Source organism: Aquarana catesbeiana, linkage group LG02 (assembly GCF_042186555.1).
Source record: "Aquarana catesbeiana isolate 2022-GZ linkage group LG02, ASM4218655v1, whole genome shotgun sequence".
Lineage (NCBI taxonomy): Eukaryota > Metazoa > Chordata > Amphibia > Anura > Ranidae > Aquarana > Aquarana catesbeiana.
Genome location: NC_133325.1, coordinates 429573200 through 429594362, shown reverse-complemented (window position 1 = coordinate 429594362; position 21163 = coordinate 429573200). Strand labels below are relative to the sequence as shown.

The 21163-nt window shown below is 39.7% G+C and overlaps 1 protein-coding gene across 1 annotated transcript in view; it reads right to left on the bottom strand.

The window, feature by feature from the left end:
• The window catches only part of MANEAL (mannosidase endo-alpha like), a 61521-nt gene that overhangs the window by 28760 nt on the left and 11598 nt on the right, over positions 1-21163 (bottom strand). Inside the window, exon 2 of the mRNA XM_073615506.1 lies at positions 7786-8311. Coding sequence (XP_073471607.1) covers positions 7786-8260 — 475 coding nt within the window. The 5' untranslated portion in view covers positions 8261-8311. The remainder of the gene's footprint in view (positions 1-7785; positions 8312-21163) is intronic.

Here is a 21163-nt window from a genome sequence, read left to right as displayed (position 1 = left end):
CCAAAAGGGGTGTCTGTGAATGAAGCAATCGATCCCTCCTTATGTACTGTCTCATACCCATCTTTTGATGAGGCGGTGAGGAGGGTTTGAAAGTTTGGGCGGGGGCTCTCATGGCCAAGACTGATATCGAATCGGCTTTTCGCCTTTTGCCGGTCCATCCAGACAGTGTTCACCAGTTGGGTTGCAGATGGGAAGGGAACTACTTTGTTGACCAGTGCCTGCCGATGGGTTGCGCCATTTCCCGTTCTTATTTTAAAATGTTCAGTTCTTTTCTTGAATGGGCCGTCAAGGACTTGTCGGGCCCTGGGTCCATTTTACACTATTTGGATGATTTCTTGGTAATAGGCTCGGTATTATCTTATCTTGTTGGCCACGTTGCAACATGTTTTACAAGTTTTTGGGGTGCCTTTGGCACAGGGTAAGACGGAGGGGCCCACTACGGAGTTGAAGTTTTTGATGATTATCATTGATATGGACTTGATGGAATTCTGGTTGCTGAGTGATAAGCTCGAGGACCTTTGGGGGACGGTGGCTGGGGTCATTCGACATTCCAAGGTGCAGTTGCGGGAGTTGCAGTCTTTATTGGGAAAACTTAATTTTGCGTGTTGAATTATGCCCATGGGACGGGTGTTTTGCCGGCGACTGGCACCAGCCACTGCTGGGATCAGGGCACCGCATCATTTTCTTCACATTCGGTGGGAACACCGGGATGACTTGCAGGTTTGGGACATGTTCTTGGAACATTGCAATGGGAGGTCTTTCTGGATGGGTCCTGCGGTTCCGGCTGAAGAACTGGATTTGTAAACGGGGGTCGTTGGGTTACGCTGCTTACTTTCATGGCCGCTGGAGCGTGGGCAGATGGCCTGAGGAATTGGTGGGGTCTGATCTCATTCGTAACCTGGCACTATTGGAATTGTTTCCTATAGTGCTGAACGTAGAACTTTGGGGGTCGGAATTTAGGAACCGGTGTGTCCATTTTCACTGTGACAATATGGGTGTGGTGCATGCCATTAACTCTTTGTCGGCTTCCTCCCTTCCTGTGGTCCGCTTACTGCTATTGTTTTGTTTGCAATTGAATGTTTTTGTGTTTGCTGTTCATGTCCCGGGTGTTGAGAATGATGTGGCTGATGCGATTTCTTGCTAAAAGTGGGACAGATTCCATCAGTTGGCTCCAGAGGCAGAGCAGCTTGGAATCCTGTGCCCCAGACGTTTGTGGGATCTCGTTTTTCCCCCTATTTTGCATTGTTTAGGAAGTCGGTAGTGGATGCTACATGGCGTGCATATGAGAGGGTCTGGTGGTAGTGGCACGATCTGGTAAGTGCAGTAGGAGGTTGCTTTAGTGATGAGGACAGGTGGCATGTGTTGCTGTACTTTATAGGTGAGAACTGTGAGGAAGGTGTGTCTGTCGCTTCGGTTAGCCGGAAGATGACTGGCTTGGCTTTTTTGTTTAAAATAGCGGGTGTTGAGGATGTTACAAAGGAGTTTATGGTGCGTATGGCCCTGAGGGATTACAGGAAGGGTCGCGGTAGACCGGAATCCCGCTGTCCCGTGTCGTTGGGTATGCTTGGAGTTTTGTCGGAGGTTCTTCCCCGTGTCTGTTTTATATCCTTCGAGGTTCAATTGTCCAGGACAGCCGTTGTTTTGGCCTTTGGCCTTGAAGGCAGGCAGTTGTTTTTTTCCCGTAGTGAGGCAGTGGTTAGGTGGATGGGGATCCCCGGTATGCTGTGGTCTAGGGTGTTACTGGAAATTCAGGTACGCCAGGATGGCTAGGCTTCCTGATGTGCTGCTAATGTATGTGGGTGGTAATGACCTCGGTGTTAGGGCTTCCAGAGAGCTTATTTGCAACATCAAATGGGATTTTCTCCACTTGAGGTCAACCTTCCCAGACACTGTACTAGTCTGGTCTGATATAATTGGCAGGGTATCTTGGCACATGGCCCGGTCAGTGGATCGGATCAATAAAGCAAGGATCAAGGTCAATTAACAGGTGGCCAAGTTTTTCATCTGCAATGGGGGGGCTGGTTGTTCGCCATGTGGAGTTGGAGGGAGACAATTGGCTGTATCTGAGGGGTGATGGAGTGCACTTGTCAGTGGTGGGAATAGATATGTAGATGGAGTGGAACGGGTTGGGCCCATCATGGTATGGGTACCTTCCCGACCATGGAAGTAATGGACTATCGGTCATCGGGCTGCATCGGGTGAGAAAATGGTAAAATGGTTTGTCCCTGAGCCGGTGCAACTGCGGCTAGGGGCCTGGATGCTTAAGTGGAAGGTGGTACAGCCAATGCGATAGAAAAAACCTTCCTTCATTAACCTGAGACAAAGTCAGTCAGTTAAGTTGGGTAAAAAAGTTGGGTTATGAAAATGGAATATTTTTTTATAATAATTGTTATGATTGTTAATAAAGGGCTGCTAAGGCCATTTAAATCCAGAGTTGTGTTGCGTGTTTTCTTAAAGGTATTGCTGGGTTAGTAAGAGGGGTTTATAGTAGTAGGTTGTGGTAGCCACCACATCAGCCATACACCAGTCATGGGCAGCAATGAAACGACCGCCAAAACAGGAATGGTTTTACAGGTGGAGGCCACCGACATTTTCTTCCCTACTCATCTTTTTTGACTGTTTTTCACTAGTTTTGCATTTGGCTAGGGTCAGTGTCACTACTGGTAGCATGAGGTGATACCTGGACCCAATAGAGGTTGAACAGTCAGTCCAACTCCTCCAGGATGGCACATCAATATGTGCCATTGCCAGAAGGTTTTCTGTGTCTCTCAGCACAGTCTCAAGAGCATGGAGGAGATTCCAGGAGACAGGCAGTTACTCTAAGAGAGCTGGACAGGGCCGCAGAAGGTCTTTAACCCATCAGCAGGACCTGCATCTGTTCCTTTGTGCAAGGAGGAACAGGATGAGCACTGCCAGGGCCCCACAAAATGACCTCCAGCAAGCCACTGGTGTGAATGTCTCTGACCAAACAATCAGAAACAGATTTCATGAGGGTGACCTGAGGGCCAGACTTCTCTAGTGGGCCCTGTGCTCATTGCCTGGCACCGTGCAGCTCGATTGGGATTTGCCATTGAACTCCAGAATTGGCAGGTCCGCTACTGGCTTTTCACAGATGAGAGCAGGTTCACCCTGAGCACATGTGACAGACGTGAAAGGGTCTGGAGAAGCCGTGGTTAAAGTTAGGCTGCCTGTAACATCATTCAGCATGGCCTATTTGGTGGTGGGTCAGTGATGGTCTGGGGAGGCATATCCATGGAGGGATGTGCACAGACCTCTACAGGCTAGACAATGGCACCCTCACTGCCATTAGGTATCAGGATGAAATCCGTGGACCCATTGTCAGACCCTACACTGGTGCAATGGGTCCTGGGTTCCTCCTGGTGCATGACAATGCCCATTCTCATGTGGTGAGAGTATTCAGCCAGTTCCTGGAGGATAAAGTAATTGATACCATTGAATGGCCCCATGTTTGCCTGACCTAAATCCAATTGAACACCTCTGGGTCATTATGTTTCGGTCCATCCAACACCGCCAGGTTGCACCTCAGCCTGTTCAGGAGCTCAGTGATGCCCTGGTCCAGATCTGTGAGGAAATTCCCCAGGACACCATCCGTCGTCTCATTGGGAGCATGCCCCAACGTTGTCAGGCATGCATACAAGCACATGGGGCCCATACAAACTACTGAGTATCATTTTGAGATGCTGCAATGAAATTTCAGCAAAATGGACTAGCCTGCTGCAGGGCGTCTTTAATAAATTCAGCCCTCTGTAGGTTGATAATTTTCATTTCCATCAAATGAGGTGGCATTCTTTCGTCCCCAACACATTATCTAGTCCATATCAGTATAGATATCCAGCATGATATTTTTCCCCATTGAGATCTGATGTGTTTTTAAAGTGTTCCTTACATTTTTTTGAGCAGTGTATATAATGAATGTAATGGACATAAACATTACATGATATATTAAGTTAGCTGATCAGTATAAAATGCAGGTACCTCATATCTACTGGTTAATGAGGTAGCCCATAATAGTGACTGGCCAATAGGAATGTATGGGGGGGGGGGGGGGGTGCAGCCTCTGACACTACCAGGAAGTGTCAAAGCTTTGCCTGATCAGAACTGACTGAACTAAAATGCTGCAAGTGTGTGATGCCATGCCAACAGCTTGTTTTTTTTTTTTATGATAAAGTGACAAACTCACTCACTGCAGCGACCGCCCGCCCTCCCACAATGTACTGCGGATGGGCGGCTGCTGTAGGCAATGCGATGTACCTGTTCATTGCTGCCTACTTCCGGGTTTCAGGCGCGCACATTCCCCCCACTAAGCACTCGCTGTGATTGCACACAGAGGAAGTATGTCAGCAAGCCCTGCCTAATGATTCATGGCCAGGATCTGCTGATCGGCTGTTTGCAATTACAGCCCAGAGCTCTGTGTTGGAAAAACAACACAGAGCTCTGTACAGAGGGAGCGATCTGTCAGTTTCTCATCCCTGCAAAGCAGGGATGAGAAACTGAGAGTTCTCTTAGTAAAAGCAGCACACTGTACACACATTACACATAGTTAGGCATATATTTAACCCCTTGATCAATCTTGATTAACCCCTTCCCAGCTAGTGTTATTAGTACAGTGACAGTATTATCACTAATCACTGTTTTAACAAAAGCTAAGTTGTTGTGAACTTATGTCATGTTCCACTGGGGTTGGATATCAAACCATGGAATCAGATTATGATTTAAAAATTTGTAGGACATGTATGCAATTTTAGGTATTTAATAAAGTTTTTGTTTCTAATCATCTTAAGTACTCAGGTATTGTAGAACGTATGAATAAAGTCTAAATAGGGTAAGATGATTCAAGAATAAAGTAAAGATTGGGTGACCTATTTACCTGCTACAGTTTTAGTTTAAAAACTTTATTATTTTCTTAACATAGGATTTGTTAACTTTTTGAGTTAATGACAGGATGTCTTTTGAGATTAGCATACTTAGTTATTTATATAATCGGATGTATAGAAAGAAGTGTGGTTGCAAACATTGCAAACAACAGATACAGGTATTTCAGAAGTTTGTTCACAAAACATGGCTAGGCATTTGCTAAATTTAAATAGAAATCATGTCTTGAATGAGATTTCTACTTCTAATGAGTATGTTTAGTAATTTATTCTAGTAGCTAAAGTTATGGTTAAGAATTATAGATCTGAAGGTACCAGGGATGCCAACATAGATGTCAACACAGAAAGGATTATCAGTCTAGAATGGTTTATATTAAATAATGAAAATTACTAAGGAAAACATAATTTTATATAAGAATTTGATACTTGTTTTCATTTTCTTTTATAGATATGTCTTTCGTTTCTAAATTTAAAGAACATGATTAGATAGATAAATAAATAGGAAAATAAATAGAAAGATAGATAGAATGTATAAAATATAACAATAAAATAATGGGAAAGTTTTATGTTTTTTTTTATGTATCTACAGACGAGTAGATTATTTATTATGTTTATAATTGTTCAGTGTCAAGGATAATGTATAAAAACGTATATTGTAGAAGTAATTTAGTTATTGAAATTTCCAGGAAGGGAAGAAATTTTATTTATTGATTAATAATTTATATTACAAAGCAATATAATTTGATTTTTCAAAGATATTTATTTCTTCTTTTTATTAAAATAGTTAAATTATATGGTTAAAGTCATAAGAGTTTCACAGGAAGTTAAATAAAAATTTATGAAGTTGAAGGAAGAAAATCTTTAATATTACATGATTAAGATGGAGAATTAATTAAAATTAATAAATAATATAATAATTTATATTTTCTCAATGGAATGAAATAGTTAAATATTTTTCATAGGGATATCTGAGTTTTGGAAAATGTTTATGTACAATATCTGATACACTAAATTGTATTACTGTATTGATTCATTATGAACCAGACCCTCCCATTTAGATAGCAAACAGTTACTTCTCTAGAGCAACATAAGCCTTCATTTTCCATTTGCGGAACGTGGGTCCTATGGAATGTATTGAAGTCTGATATACTGGTGGATGAGAGGATCCTGATGGACGTTTGAAGTTGCCGCCTGTGACTGACCGCTCACTCCTGTCTGTGCCTATTAGACCTCTGTAATAGGGGTCCTACAGTTCCGAAAGTTGGGACATATCCATTCACATAGATGTACATAATGTATTTAAGTGTTGGAGCATCCTGACCCATCCCAGGATCTTGTTGAAAAGCCAGTGTCTCCCCTGCCTAGAAGCTGTGATCAGAAGCCAGAATGTAAGGAACTGCTGCACAGTGGCATAAACTGTGACCACGCAATACCCCTGCAGGGGTGAAAGTATCCAGTGAGTGTTTGCACAGTAAGAGCACAAATATCAAGCACTGTCACTAATGAACACTGGAATAAGAAGATTGTATTGAGTAATATTGTTTACCAAGAGGAACAAGCTGTCAAGCATAACTATCACCTGTGCACTATAATTAAAACTATTCAAAGCAACATTGTTTTTTCTTTTTTCTCCACTCACCTTAGTACTTTATATCAATGCATGGTATGAATACATGGTGTATTTTGATATAACAGCATCACATGGTAGACAGTGAGTTGCATAGGATCAGCCACTGTCTGAAGCAAATTACATATACATCATTTTCTATTTTTATGTAAAATCACTTTTGGTTGTTACTTCTTTTTTGGGATAAAGTTTTTCAAGAATTTTTATCAACCAGCTTATTCTAGGATATGCTGACATAAAGTTATGAAACAGTAAAAGAATGGAGTAGAGTTATGGTAGTTAGGAAGAGAGGTGGAAGGGAGAAGAGAAGTGGAGAATGTAACATCAGAAGTCTCCTCCTCCTTCTGAGGCCATCACCATGCCATATGTTACCAGGTGTATTGTCTTTGCTTATCTTTCTGGACAAATAAACAACCTTTCTGGAAGCATGTATGAACGAAGAATTCTTCAATTTCTACTAATAAACAAATTACTAAAAGTAAGTTGGAAATGCGGCCTTGGATAAAGACAGATACATTTCTCCTTACACCCTACCCTCTAGGAGAGAGGACACTGACATATAACACAAAGACTTTGCTATACATCCAGAAACGCCCCTGAGAATAAGAATATTTAGAATTATAGTATTTATACTTTTCTTCAATTAATGTCGCTGGTGATGTCAGTAGCAGTTAGTCAGTTCCCCCCAGTGTCAGTGTCAGATTACCCACCGCATCGCTGTCCCATTATAAGTCATTGATTGCCGCCACTAGTAGTATAAAAATTTTTTAAAAAAGTAAAAATGACAGTATATATACCGTAGTTTGTAGGCACAGTTTTGATTTTGTACAATTTTTTTGTAGCAGAAAGTAAAATTTTGGGTTTTTTTTTAAGTTTTTCTTTGTCTTTTTTTATTTATATCCCAAAAAACAAAACGTCCAGTGGTGATCAAATACAAGCAAAAGAAAGCTCTATTTGTGTGAAAAAATTATATAAATTTTGTTTGGGTACACCAGTTAAATTAGCGCAGTGCAGAATAGCAAAAAAAATGATCTGGTCTCAAAGGCGTAAAACCTTCCTGAACTGAAGTGGGGTTTTCGGTCTTCCCCCAACATGAAAACACTGCACCAGGGGGAACTACCCCTTCCCGACCCTTCATTTTATTATGCAGTTTTCTCCAACTGTCCATGAAGTTATATCAGCAGTCAAGTTGTTTCTGGTATCATTAAAACAGGATCCTAAAATGTTTGGGAGGTGAAACAAAAGACAATCAAAATACTTTCTTACCTATAGCAGCTGTTCTGAGTTGTCGCATATGTTCTTCCAGGACCTCTGGGTCTTTGGAACTGTATGGTCCTAATTCAGGGTAGAAGCTGGAACCAATGTCTTCTGGAGGGCTGTGCCTACCTTTAGGGTAACTGGCCGATATTTTGGGATCCCAGTGAGGAACCATTACGTGATCCCAGTGGATATAATTATTATCAAACTTTGGGTTTCCATACCACATGTAGTAGAAAACATGCAGATCATAGTAGACTTTTGTTTGGTCTACTGCATTTGCAGTTCCTTGTGGCTGAGAAATAACTTCATTAGAAACAGAGCGTCTTTCGGACTGTTCACCAAAAGGCATTAGTTCTAGACCAGGTGCAAGGTCAGAAAAGCCATCAGTGGGTTTCAAAGTTCGCAAGCCCATCATTGTTCCAAATATAAAAAGCATGAATAGGAAAAGTGCAATGCACGCCTTTCTTCTAAGCCTTGCCATCTTCTTGACAGTATTATTGTACTCTATATATATAGTCCCATTTGGTCAGACCTGGAAGGAAAAGAGTTAAAGAAATTACTTGATATCAATGATATAATATTTATATGTTAATGATATTTTGTGAACTCTATAATGTTTTGAACATGAATTACTTATGGCTGATGTAAGCTTATAGTGACCCCGACACTATACCAAAGTCTCAAAAACGGCATATCCCTAAAATAAGACTGCATATACTTTTCTGCCACACAGGCTGTTGAATGCTTTGATCCAGATAAATGGTTCCCCGAAGTCCACAGGGAAACCTAAACTAACAGCAGTGCCCCACAGCTCATGCTGGTTTCTCCAGCTGACCTTCATGTTACTACAGGACTCCGTGGTAACTTGGAGGTCAGCAGGGGAAACTAGTTAAAGATGCGGGGGACTCAAGAGGTCAACGGTCCTGGATATCTGCATTTCCTTGTGGACTTTGGGGGACCTTTTTCCAGCATTGGAGAGGCATTCAGCAGTGCAGACAGCAAGGAAAGTACACTAAGTATGTACATTCATCTTTTACAGATATTCCTTTCCTCTCACATTTGGTAAAGTAACAGGGTCACTTTAAGGGAGTATTTTGACCACAGAAGTACGTAGAAAATGGCTTTGTTTGACAGCAGTAAAGTGTTAATAGGGAAACCTGTATTAAGGCAAATACAAAGACTGCCATTGCTGAACTCTTTCAGATAATGCTAGTTACCTGGCTCTATCTGGCTTCAGTACTTTGAGACACCGACCTGGAACAAGCATGCAGGTAAAGTCATAAATACATCAGAACTCCTGATATACATACTAGTTGTGATTTTATAATGTATAAAATACCAAAGCCATTATTGTAACAGCATGAGTGTCAGAGAGCTAAAGTACCCAGTAGGCGAGCTCGGCAAGCTTTCATACCACACTGCAGGTTTCCTTTAAAAAATAATTTATTTCTGCTATTAGCATTTTCTATGGTAGATCTAATAGTTCTAATATACAGTATATGTTACCATTTCTTTTTTGAGTGTTATGTATTTATCTTTTCACACATACTTTCCCACACAGAAACCATAAGCTAGCAATTTTCAGGAGCAGAAATGGAAAGCTATTTAGATATATTCGTTATAGTGTGACAATTAATACTTGAGCTCTAGTAAGGGCAACCTTTCCCAAATTATAGGAGACCATTAAAGAAAGCATTAGGTCAGAGACTGCTCAACTACCGAGGATTTTTAAGCTTACCGGTGTGATGCAACCTATTTTTTTAAATATCTGAAATGTATTTAAATTTATTTTTAGGCCTGATTAATATTTTTGGTAGGGAACCTCAAAAATATTTTATTCAAGGAATTGTATTAACTTTTGGGTCCATCTACATAACGGTATATATTAGCTTGCTACAAAATTAAATTACAAGACAGGTAAGGATTATTACCATCTATCAGTTGCACCTGGAGACTGGCCAAACCATAGGTGTAATGGGTTATAGGGTGGTTTTGGGTAGAAATGTCCAGAACAGCGACGCAGTTCCATTTAGTTATGTTTATTTTATGGTTAGAACAACAAGGGGCATTTAAATACTGATTTAACAGTCTAGTACTAAAAAAATAAAAAAATAAACTAGAGTTGAGAAAAAGTTTACCACGTGAGTTTTTCCTTCTTTGACAGAAACAAAAATATCTTAAATGGGGGATTAAAATAAACATAAGAATATAAGCATATTTCGAGCCAATAGTGAACGCATTGGGGGAGATTTACTAAAACTGTAAAACTGGAGCACAGAAAATCTGGTGCGACTCTGCATAAAAACCAGCTTCTAGATTTTATAGTTAAAGCTTAAAGCGGAACTTTAGTTATTTTTTCATCTTTCCATCTATTAAATCCTCTGCCCTTGTTGTTTTGGATAGTAAATACCAGTAAATACCTTACAGCCCACTTCCTGGTTCTTATCTGATAAAAAGCCTAGGCTTATGACATCATGCACAGCTCACTCTCTCACTCTCGTGAGAGTTTGCCAGGAAGGGAGGGGGATAAGTCATAAGAGGGCCAATTAGAGCTGCAGAGCTGGAGGTGTGCCTCTGTGTGTCTGTGTAAATCCAGGAAGTGAACAGGCAGCAGCTTCAGCTGCCCACAGTTAAAATGGTTGCAGCCAGACTTAGTGGAGGGAGAGTTCTGCAGCATATTTGGCAAGTACAGAATCACAGTATATATAAAATAATATGCAAAGTGATTGGAGAGAAGCGTCAGAATGGCAAAGATGTTTTTATTACAAATTATGTGAGCAGACTGCAGTTCCTCTTTAATTAAACAAGCTGAAGTTAGAAGCTAATTGGTTACTATGAACAACTGCACCAGATTCTGTGTGCTCCAGTTTTAGTAAATCCCCCTAATGTTATCTTTGTTTCCTTCACATAATAACAGTACTTTATTCTGGAAGTAACCTAAATTAATCTTTTTAAATCTATATTTACCATTGGCTCACATACCACACCTCTTTTGAGCACAGTTTCCAATTTTATTTTAATTAAAAAAAATCAATTACTGTTTTTTATAAACAGGATTACAAAGTAAATTCTGATTACTTTATCATAAAACAAATAAACGCCCCTTTAATTACTGTTTTAATTTCCTGATCGAATTCAGGAATCTTTACAAAGCCATCTGCAAGTGAAGAAGAAAAGCCTAATGGCATTTTACTGCTTTATGCATTATGGATGTGTTTAGGTTACTTTTATCCCATCTCACTAGAAGCAAATACATTTTCAAATGGACAAAGGATCTGTGTCACATTTATCCTACTATAATCCAGCCAGTTACAGTTATAATGGCCATGCATTTGACAAATTTGAAACTTTATGTATATTTTAAAGCAAGCCTGTTGCTAAATAAAAAAAAAAAAAAAAAACTGCCAGCTTTTAAAAGAGTTAAGCAGGCCATACACGGTCGAATTTCAAACAAATTTTCTTTTCAAAATCAGAAAGTTCTTTTTTTTGTGATCCGATGATACCACCATTGATTTTCGAAATTTGGCCAACCAAGCCTTCAATTTCACTGCATGTTGCTACAGAAAAGAATTTTCTTGGCCGGGAATCTTCTTTTCTCTCTGTAAATTTTCTTTTCTTATTACAATTCTCGCACGATTCTCCCATCATTGATTAGAAAATCGTTTGTTTTTCTAAAAATGTCCAACATGTCCGATTCCTCAAATTTGGTTTACGCACGAAAATTGGCTGTTGGTGCGAAATTCATATGAAAATTCTTTCATACGATTTTCGAAAGAAAATATTTACGAAATTCGAACCGGCATTAAAGCGGGGGTCCACCTATCTATTGTTTTTTTTTTTTTGAGTTCATTCACAAACTTTTCTTCTCAGCATTACATACTCACATATTGTGTGTAATATGTCAGCCTGTGTCAGATTTCGTCGGAAAGAATAACTTATATTATTCACTGCAGGCGGTTTCCATCTTCATTGTGGGCATTTGAAGCCCACAACCATTTATTTCCTGGATGTGGTGAATGCTGTGCTCCCAGCATTCACCGCTCATTCCCGCACATGCTCAGTGGCATCCTGGGAAGCCTGAGACTAGCTCCCAGGAGTCTGGGAGAGGCTAGAAACACGCCTACTCCCACGGGAGGAGAACCAGGAAGTGCAAAGAAGAATAGAAAAATAAAAGGTAATTACGGCGATTTAAATTTTTTTAAACGGCATGTCAGCATCTAGGCAAGGAAGAGAATACATACAGATATTGTTCAAAATTTGGGTGGAACCCCGCTTTAAAGTGCTATTCCCACCACTGCTAGGCTCCACTGGCTGAAGAAGCTTCAGCATCCAAATCTCCCACTAGTGTTGGATGCCAGTGTATCTCTGCTTTAGTAGGAATAGGAAGCATTATAACTTTGCTTTTAGAAGCAGTTTTTTTTTTTTTTTCGTTTCGTGGGAAATAATATGTGGTTGGCAGATTGCTTGAACACTAAATTTAGAGCTAGCCATTCACAGGAAAAGCTAATGCATCATAACCTGAGCTTGTCCTGAACCATCTGCTCAGTCAAAAAAAAAAATGCTTCTGTCAGCGCAGACTGCTTTTAGGATTGTATAAAATGTTGGTCTTCCCAATCTACTAACAGCTGAGCTCATGTTTTCCATTTGCTTATTCGGTAGGTTAATGCTGTTATCATAGTATAGACGTAGCCCTTAGTGCTTTATTTGATTTACTTCTGGTGATTTATTAGTTAGTACTTATGAAAAATGTAGTCCATTCATCACATCCCTGTAGTAAACACCCTGGCTGTTACAATTACTCGACCCTAAATCTTGTGAAAACGATAGAATTAAATTGGTTATGTAAATAAATAACCTGATATTTCAAATAATCGTGTAATTCATACTCACTCGAATCAGACATCTGCTAGATGGCTTCTATTTCAGCTAAAGGCTACACTTCTCTTAATGATATTAAGTTCCAATGAATCTTTAAGTAAAAAGAGTCACTGAAAAGGCACAAAGAAATAGACAATGTGGGAGATGGAGTGGAAGTTCAAAAGCTCAGCTGATAAAACTCATTGTGTGTCATTCTTCCTTCTCCTTGTAATGGTTCATTTATTATTTATCTATCCACAAACAACTGCCAGTCGGTAAATGAACCAACACTTTTGAAATATAAAGACTAAGGTGACACAGTGATATTGATATTAAAATCTAGTTTGATAACTGTGCCACATCACACTAAAGCAGAAGCAAACCAGGCCTGGCTAACCCAAGAATAGGCATACAAATAACAGAAAACTGTGGGGTTAGTTTACTAAAGGCAAAAAGACGGGGCACTTTGCAAGTGCAGTTGCTCCAGAGCTTAGTAAATGTGGTAAAGCTTCACTTTACAAAGAATACCCAATCACATGCAAGGAAAAAAAAAAAAAAAAAAAAAAAACAGAAAAGAAAAACAGCATTTTTCCTGGCACCCGATAGGATAATGGAAGTTAGCAGAGCTTCTCCTCATTTATTAGGCTCTGGAACAACTGCACTTACAAGGTGCACAGCCTATTTGTCTTTAGTAAAATCAACTCCTGTGTCACATGACACTAAAGCAGAAGCAAGCCAGGCCTGGCCGACCCAAGAATAGGCATAAAATAAATAGGCAGTAAAAAAAAAAAGAAAGAAAAGAAAATCAACGTAAGGTGACACTAAACTCTGGTTAAAAAGTAAACAAAAAAAAATCTATTCTAGTATTATATTCTTAACTCAAAAATGTACATTCTATTATTCTAAGCCTCCTCCAGATCTCCAAATTCCTTTTTTTTTTTTGCTGGTGTGATCCGACTTTGAGGGTGGCTATGTTCATTTCCCATGGTCCCAATGGCCTCCCGGTATGTACGATTGTAGCCACTATCTCTTGATTCCTCTTGAGTTGGACTAAGGACTATTAACTATGGGATTTGTAGTGTCCATAAAGCAGTGCATATGACCGCAACTAACATGCACTGCTCGTTCCAAACAAAGGAAATCAGGAGGAAAGAAAGGATGTTTAGGAGCTTACGGAAGACATTACAGTAAGGCAGAAAAACACAAGAAGAAACTATTCCATGAAAAATATTTCACAGGGCCATTAAGTCATGTATATGTATGAATTATATTTGGAGAATAAGGATATGTTTATTGTCACATTAACTTTAATGGATTTTGAACATAGATGCCATAGGAACCCACCTATTCTCTTCACTTTACTTCTTCCATCAATCTTAAAACCATAAACTCTTTTCTTGGAAAATTGAATTAGGGTTTTCCCCAATGAAAATGCATTAAATGCTGGACTTGTCTAGCAAAAACCGTGTTAAATATCCTCTGTAAAATATTTTAGAATACCAGGTAACGCTCAAAATATCCTAAATAACCTAATATACTAAATATTACCCTACCTATAGTCAAGAAGCCATATAATCTGGGAGTTAAGTTCCATGTGGTGCAATTTCGAGGAGCATAGTTTGGAATTCTGAGAAGATTAACCTTATTTTGCTATCACCACTTTATAGACACACAATGGACATTGGGTTTATAAATGCGTACATTTTTATATTGTGTGTGACAGTTTTCGTTACTTATATTGTATGACACATAAACTTGTATGTCAAAACATTTTTCACTTTATATTCTTTGGGAGGCATGAGTCTCACAAACATAAGTATTCTCTTATAATATGTATGAACATATACCAATCTACGTTGGAATGCACATTAACCATCACATCAGAAAACACATATGTAAAGCATCAGAAAGATGCAAAATGTAGCTCAGGCTTCTACTGACTGTAGCATAAATAAAGATAACCCGGCGCAGTGCTGTATCACACTGTAACCTGTAAAACAGAGATCAGCTGATTTTTAATGGATGTGCATAGTTATTTGAATACATATTCCTTCTGAATCTTTCCAAAGGATGAGGTCACTAAGTGTTTGGCCAGCTGTATTGGTATGCGTAAAAGAAAAAAGTCATTATGGATGTGATGTGCATCTTTTTTAAAGAGGTAGTATTAATAGGAAAGAGCAAACTGGATAAGATGGATGATGGATGGATGTGATGTCCATCTTTTTAAAGCGGTAGTAATAATAAGGATGAGCAAACTGCAGGGCAGATCTGACCTACTTTGCAATCTGCTCATGTAGACTACGCTGTCATCTACCTCCTAATCCCCTATCAGCCCACAGTAAATCATGTACAACCTGCAAATACTGTACTAATACATTTATTTTACTACAAGCCAGCTTGGTATTTACAGTATGGCAGCCATGTTGCTGAATATATGACTGTTTCCTATGTACTGTTCATAGAAAACTGAAGCTGAGTTCAATTTTCAGATTACAGTGATGTGGTAGAGAAAGGTTAGGGCAATGACAGTTTGCCTGTCTGATATCTTAAAGTGAACCTGTGCTTTGCCCAAGCAGCACATCCTTAACTTCCTTTCGTTTTGGTCCTGCACTGTCAAATGGAGTGAGTGATATGCTCCTTCATAACTGGAAGTTTTCGGTAATTGCTTTGGCTCCCACTGTTGAATAGAGTAGCATGTAAGGGGGACCATGAATGTATGTGTGTTGGCGCCAAACTAGACCAGTTCCCATCCTCTCTCGTATATAAAAACAACCCACTGCTATTAGTTAAAAGACTCCGCCATCTTGTGCCCAACTCCTTGCCATAGGCCTTCCCACAACATCTCCGACCATTAGCCTTTATATTCATAAGAAAGGAATGTGTTGGGACCCATCTCCCTGTACGCTATATCTGTAGCATTCTGCTCTATTCAAACCAAGATTCAAACCAAGATGAAGCATTCTGCTCTGTCAGCCAAGGTTAACAAGGTGTCTTCTGTATTATACCAGTCTCTCTTTCTATGTTCCACTGCATAGCTATAACAAGCAGGGTACGCTCCCAGTTGTCACTCTCCTCCCAGGGTCATTAGTACTCACTTAGAGGGCTCTGACCTGACCCATTAGACTCTATGCATCCAGCTCCCTGCATGGCGTATCAGAGACAGGACTGCTGCAGCTGCACCTACTGAATACTGTACACTTCTCCTGGGACTTCAGCCCTGAACAGGGCCCTAGCAGTAGCTGACTACATGTACATATCTCTGGGGTGTTTGGTTCCTATGCCCCATCTCAACTCAAGCCACTCCCATCATGGCATATATATGGGCACTAGCTCCACCCAATACATCACTACAGGAAGACTTGCTCCAAAAGGGGACCCAACATCCACTTACAGTACATGATTCCCTATAGCAGGGATATGCAATTAGCAGACCTACCGGCTGTTGCAAAACTACAAGTCCTATCATGACTCTGCCTCTGGGTGTCATGCTTGTTGCTCTCAGAGTCTTGCTATGCCTCATGGGACTTGTAGTTCTGCAACAGCTGGAGGTCCACTAATTGCATATCCCTGCCCTATAGTAATATTATTTTGTGATAGAGCCACCAAGTGGCAGACTAGCTAACTGCACTTGCACTTTGTAGGCAGCGGAGCAAACAAAAAGTAAGTATGTGCTGAGGAGGAATGGGGGATTAAGCAAACCTAGTACCTTTTTTAACCATTTGCCATCCGTAGGACATTATATGACATCCTAGAGTTTCAGTAGTTATACCGGGAAGGTGCCTGCAGCTGCCACAGCCCATGATATGCAGTCACAGCCCATGCTATCACAAGGGATGTTGTTCATCCCTTGTGATAGCATCAAAGTTGATTAAAAAATAAAGCTACGGTGTTAAAAAATATATGAATAATTCATTTTTTAAAAAATGTAAGCGCCCCGACCACCCGCACAAATGTGAATGCACACGTAGGTCCCGCACGCATATGTAAACGGTGATCGCAATACACATGTGAGAAACTGCTGCGAGAAAAAGCGAGAGCAATAATTCTAGCACCAGACCTCCTGTGTAACTCTAAACTGGTAATCTATAATAGCTTTAAAAGCATCGCCTATGGAGATTTTTAGGTACTTTAGGTATAGATTTTTAGGTATAGTTTGGCAGCGTTCCACTGCATATGTAATTTTAAAAAGTGATATGTTAGATATCTATTTATTTGGTGTGACATAAATTTTTATATGTTACCAAAAAATTAGGTATTATATAGTGTTTGTTTTCACAAAATTTAATTAAAGTGTATTTTTTCCAAAATACGCAAATACCGCGTAACATAAAACATTGCAACACCCACCATTTTATTCTAAAGCCTCTGCTAAATATATATATATATATATATATATATATATATATATATATATATATACAGTCAGGTCCATAAATATTGGGACATTGACACAATTCTAATCTTTTTGGCTCTATACACCACCACAATAGAATAGATTTGAAGTGAAACGAACAAGATGTGCTTTAACTGCAGACTTTCAGCTTTAATTTGAGGGTATTTACATCCAAATCAGGTGAACGGTGTAGGAATTACAACAGTTTGTATATGTGCCTCACACTTTTTAAGGGACCAAAAGTAATGGGACAATTGGCTGCTCAGCTGTTCCATGGCCAGGTGTGTGTTATTCCCTAACTATCCCATTTACAAGGAGAAGATAAAAGGTCCAGAGTTCACTTCAAGTGTGCTATTTGCATTTGGAATCTGTTGCTGTCAACTCTCAATATGAGATCCAAAGAGCTGTCACTATCAGTGAAGCACACCATCATTAGGCTGAAAAAACAAAACAAACCCATCAGAGAGATAGCAAAAACATTAGGTGTGGCCAAATCAACTGTTTGGAACATCCTTAAAAAGAAAGAACGCACCGGTGAGCTCAGCAACACCAAAAGACCCGGAAGACCACAGAAAACAACTGTGGTGGATGACCGAAGAATTCTTTCCCTGGTGAAGAAAACACCCTTCACAACAATTGGCCAGATCAAGAACACTCTCCAGGAGGTAGGTGTATGTGTGTCAAAGTCAACAATCAAGAGAAGACTTCACCAGAGTGAATACAGAGGGTTCACCACAAGATGTAAACCATTGGTGAGCCTCAAAAACAGGAAGGCCAGATTTGAGTTTGCCAAACAACATCTAAAAAAGCCTTCACAGTTCTGGAACAACATCCTATGGACAGATGAGGCCAAGATCAACTTGTACCAGAGTGATGGAAAGAGAAGAGTATGGAGAAGGAAAGGAACTGCTCATGATCCAAAAGCATACCACCTCATCAGTGAAGCATGGTGGTGGTAGTGTCATGGCGTGGGCATGTATGGCTGCCAATGGAACTGGTTCTCTTGTATTTATTGATGATCTGACTGCTGTCAAAAGAAGCAGGATGAATTCTGAAGTGTTTCGGGCAATATTATCTGCTCATATTCAGCAAAATGCTTCAGAAATCATTGGACGGCGCTTCACAGTGCAGATGGACAATGACCCGAAGCATACTGCGAAAGCAACTAAAGAGTTTTTTAAGGGAAAGAAGTGGAATGTTATGCAATGACCAAGTCAATCACCTAACCTGAATCCGATTGAGCATGCATTTTACTTGCTGAAGACAAAACTGAAGGGAAAATGTCCCAAGAACAAGCAGGAACTGAAGACAGTTGCAGTTGAGGCCTGGCAGAGCATCACCAGGTATGAAACCCAGTGTCTGGCAATGTCTATGCGTTCCAGACTTCAGGCTGTAATTGACTGCAAAGGATTTGCAACCAAGTATTAAAAAGTGAAAGTTTGATGGATGATTGTTAATCTGTCCCATTACTTTTGGTCCCTTAAAAAGTGTGAGGCACATATACAAACTTTTGTAATTCCTACACCGTTCACCTGATTTGGATGTAAATACCGTCAAATTAAAGCTGAAAGTCTGCAGTTAAAGCACATCTTGTTAGTTTCATTTCAAATCCACTGTGGTGGTGTATAGAGCCAAAAAGATTAGAATTGTGTCGATGTCCCAATATTTATGAACCTGACTGTAGGTGGCTATTTTGTTTTCCACTTTCCCAATCTTGATACCCTGAATATCAGGATTAGATCTGATTTTGCAGAGAGAGAGAAATAACTCAAGGGCCAATATGAATATCAAGGGTGATAAAGGGCAGCCCTTCCTAGTTTTTATTATGGATGGAAATGGTGTAATAGTGTTCTGTTGGCTTTGACTCTAGCGGATAGCATACAGGGCCAGAATATGGAAAATCATAAAGTCACCTAGTCCAATGTGTCCGAGCAATGCTTTCATAAAATCCCGGCCAATGTGGTCAAATTCCTATTCTGTATTGGCGGAGAGCAACACGAGTCGGAGGGCCTTCGATCATGCCACATTAAACAACATTCAGTGATTAAGTAGTAATATCTCAGGCTTCCCTTAATGGTACACAGCCCACCTGGTCAAGATATATCAGTGATTGCATGTACTTGGCTAGCTTAGTCGCCAAAATCTTGAAGAACAATTTTACATCTATATTTAGTAGAGAAGTAGATCTGTAACTAGGACATTGAATAGATATACAGGGGTTGGACAAAAATATCTAAACATTTTTTGTCTTGGTTATTTGACTATGCCAACCGCGCTTATGCTTATCAGATGACGTTTTCCTGGAAACTGTATATGCCGTGATAACCTTTGATACTGTACCTTGTCACCACAAAAAAAATTGGCAACTTCAGTCACAGAGGAACCAGCTAAGCGGGTACCAACAATTTGCCCTATTTGAAACACAGTAAGCTCTGACATGACTTCGTATTCCTAGCAGCTCATGCAGTGAATGACGAAAGTGAGGCTACCCACCTGTTAGCCAGGTGTCTCATGACACAGCAGAAGCAAAAGAATGTAAAGAAGGGGGGATAGCCTGTTTTAAGGCACCCTTTTCCTCAAGAGATTGTAGTGGTAGGAGTTTCAAGCCCTCCATTGATTGATTTCAATAAGGGGTTTGTGATAGGTCAAAAAAGGTCAGCCAATTAGGTATGTTCTGGAAGTTCTGGGGGGTCCTCTAGGATAGGTCATTTAAAGTCACTTGTCCCCCCAGAACATTCTAGAAATTCCCCGGACCCATATTTAAGCAGGAAGCTAAGGGGAGTCTTTGCCAGCCACCAGAGGGATATTTGAAGTGCACCCAGCTGATTTTGATTACATTTTTAAAGTATTTTTTGATTAAAAGAATTATGGTGAATTGTTAATCGTTTATATTTGTGAAAAACAATAAACAAGGCCGCGCCCGTTTTTAATCCAGTTGGGTGTGTCTAGTGTTTTTTTTATGTTTGGAGTTTATGCCATCTACTGTCCCATGCTACATCACTTCCACTTTTAACGCAAAACATGTTGTCACTTTCACACCTGCAAATCATGTACTGTTTCCATATTTTTGTCCAACCCCTGTACTTTTGTTATCACAGTAATGTGAGCCGTGAGTCCATCTTGGATCAGATGGCGTTCTCGGAATCAGGGAACTGTAGGAGTTTAGCATGTGGGGGCTAGATATCCTTGAAGGAACTTGTAGTATAGTTTAAAGATGTTTCAATTTCAGGTAAGAAAGCTTTCTCACGGATGGTACAGATCACCCGAGGAACCTATAGCTTACTCTGCAGTTTGCGTAATGCTTTGACCAAGATATTGCTACAATTATTGCCATTTTTGTAAAATGTATGCCTGAATTTCATAAGAGTAGCTTTGGCCTTGCCCAAGCAGAGGTTCTCAAAGCCTTCTGGGCATGGGTAAGTTTAGCTTCTATGTCTGGGATGTGCATTTATTTAATAGCAGGTTCCAGAGAGTTTTTTTTTCCCTAAATAAGACCAGTTGGATGGAGCATTCTCACTGTGTGATCACTAAAAGGTACCTTAAGGGAAATATTTGATTAATAGGAATTTGTGCATTTCCATAAAATTATTATTATGTTGGTTTGGCCAAGAGTAAAATATATGTATTTTTTTGTTGATTAAATGGTTTAATTTTTACCCTTTTGTAGCCAGCTGATGAAAACAGGTAGACCTACTGCAGTCCTAAAGCAGGGATTACAAATATACAAAGCTTCCTAAATTAAATACTTATTCTTATCAATTATACACATAATAACAACACAGTATACTGTGCTATATTAGCTGTATCAGTTGTACGAAAGCACGATTGTTTCCCTTTACATTCTGGTGGCTTAAAAAATTATTGAGGCATCCCTAAAAACGTCTTCAATGCCTCATGTAGAGGCATAGTATGTTAGTCATAGCGGTTATAGCTGTGAGAAACTAGGTTATTTATGCAAAATGATTACAGCCTGTTTGGATTGCATCCTGCTTGTCACTGCTTCACTTTATTACTTTGATCAGAAAATCATAAAGCAATTGACACTTAAATTCTTCATGATCTCTGAAATATAACAATGATCACTGAATATAGCAAGAGGAATGTATAGCATTTAGTCTGTTTTTAATTTAGGAT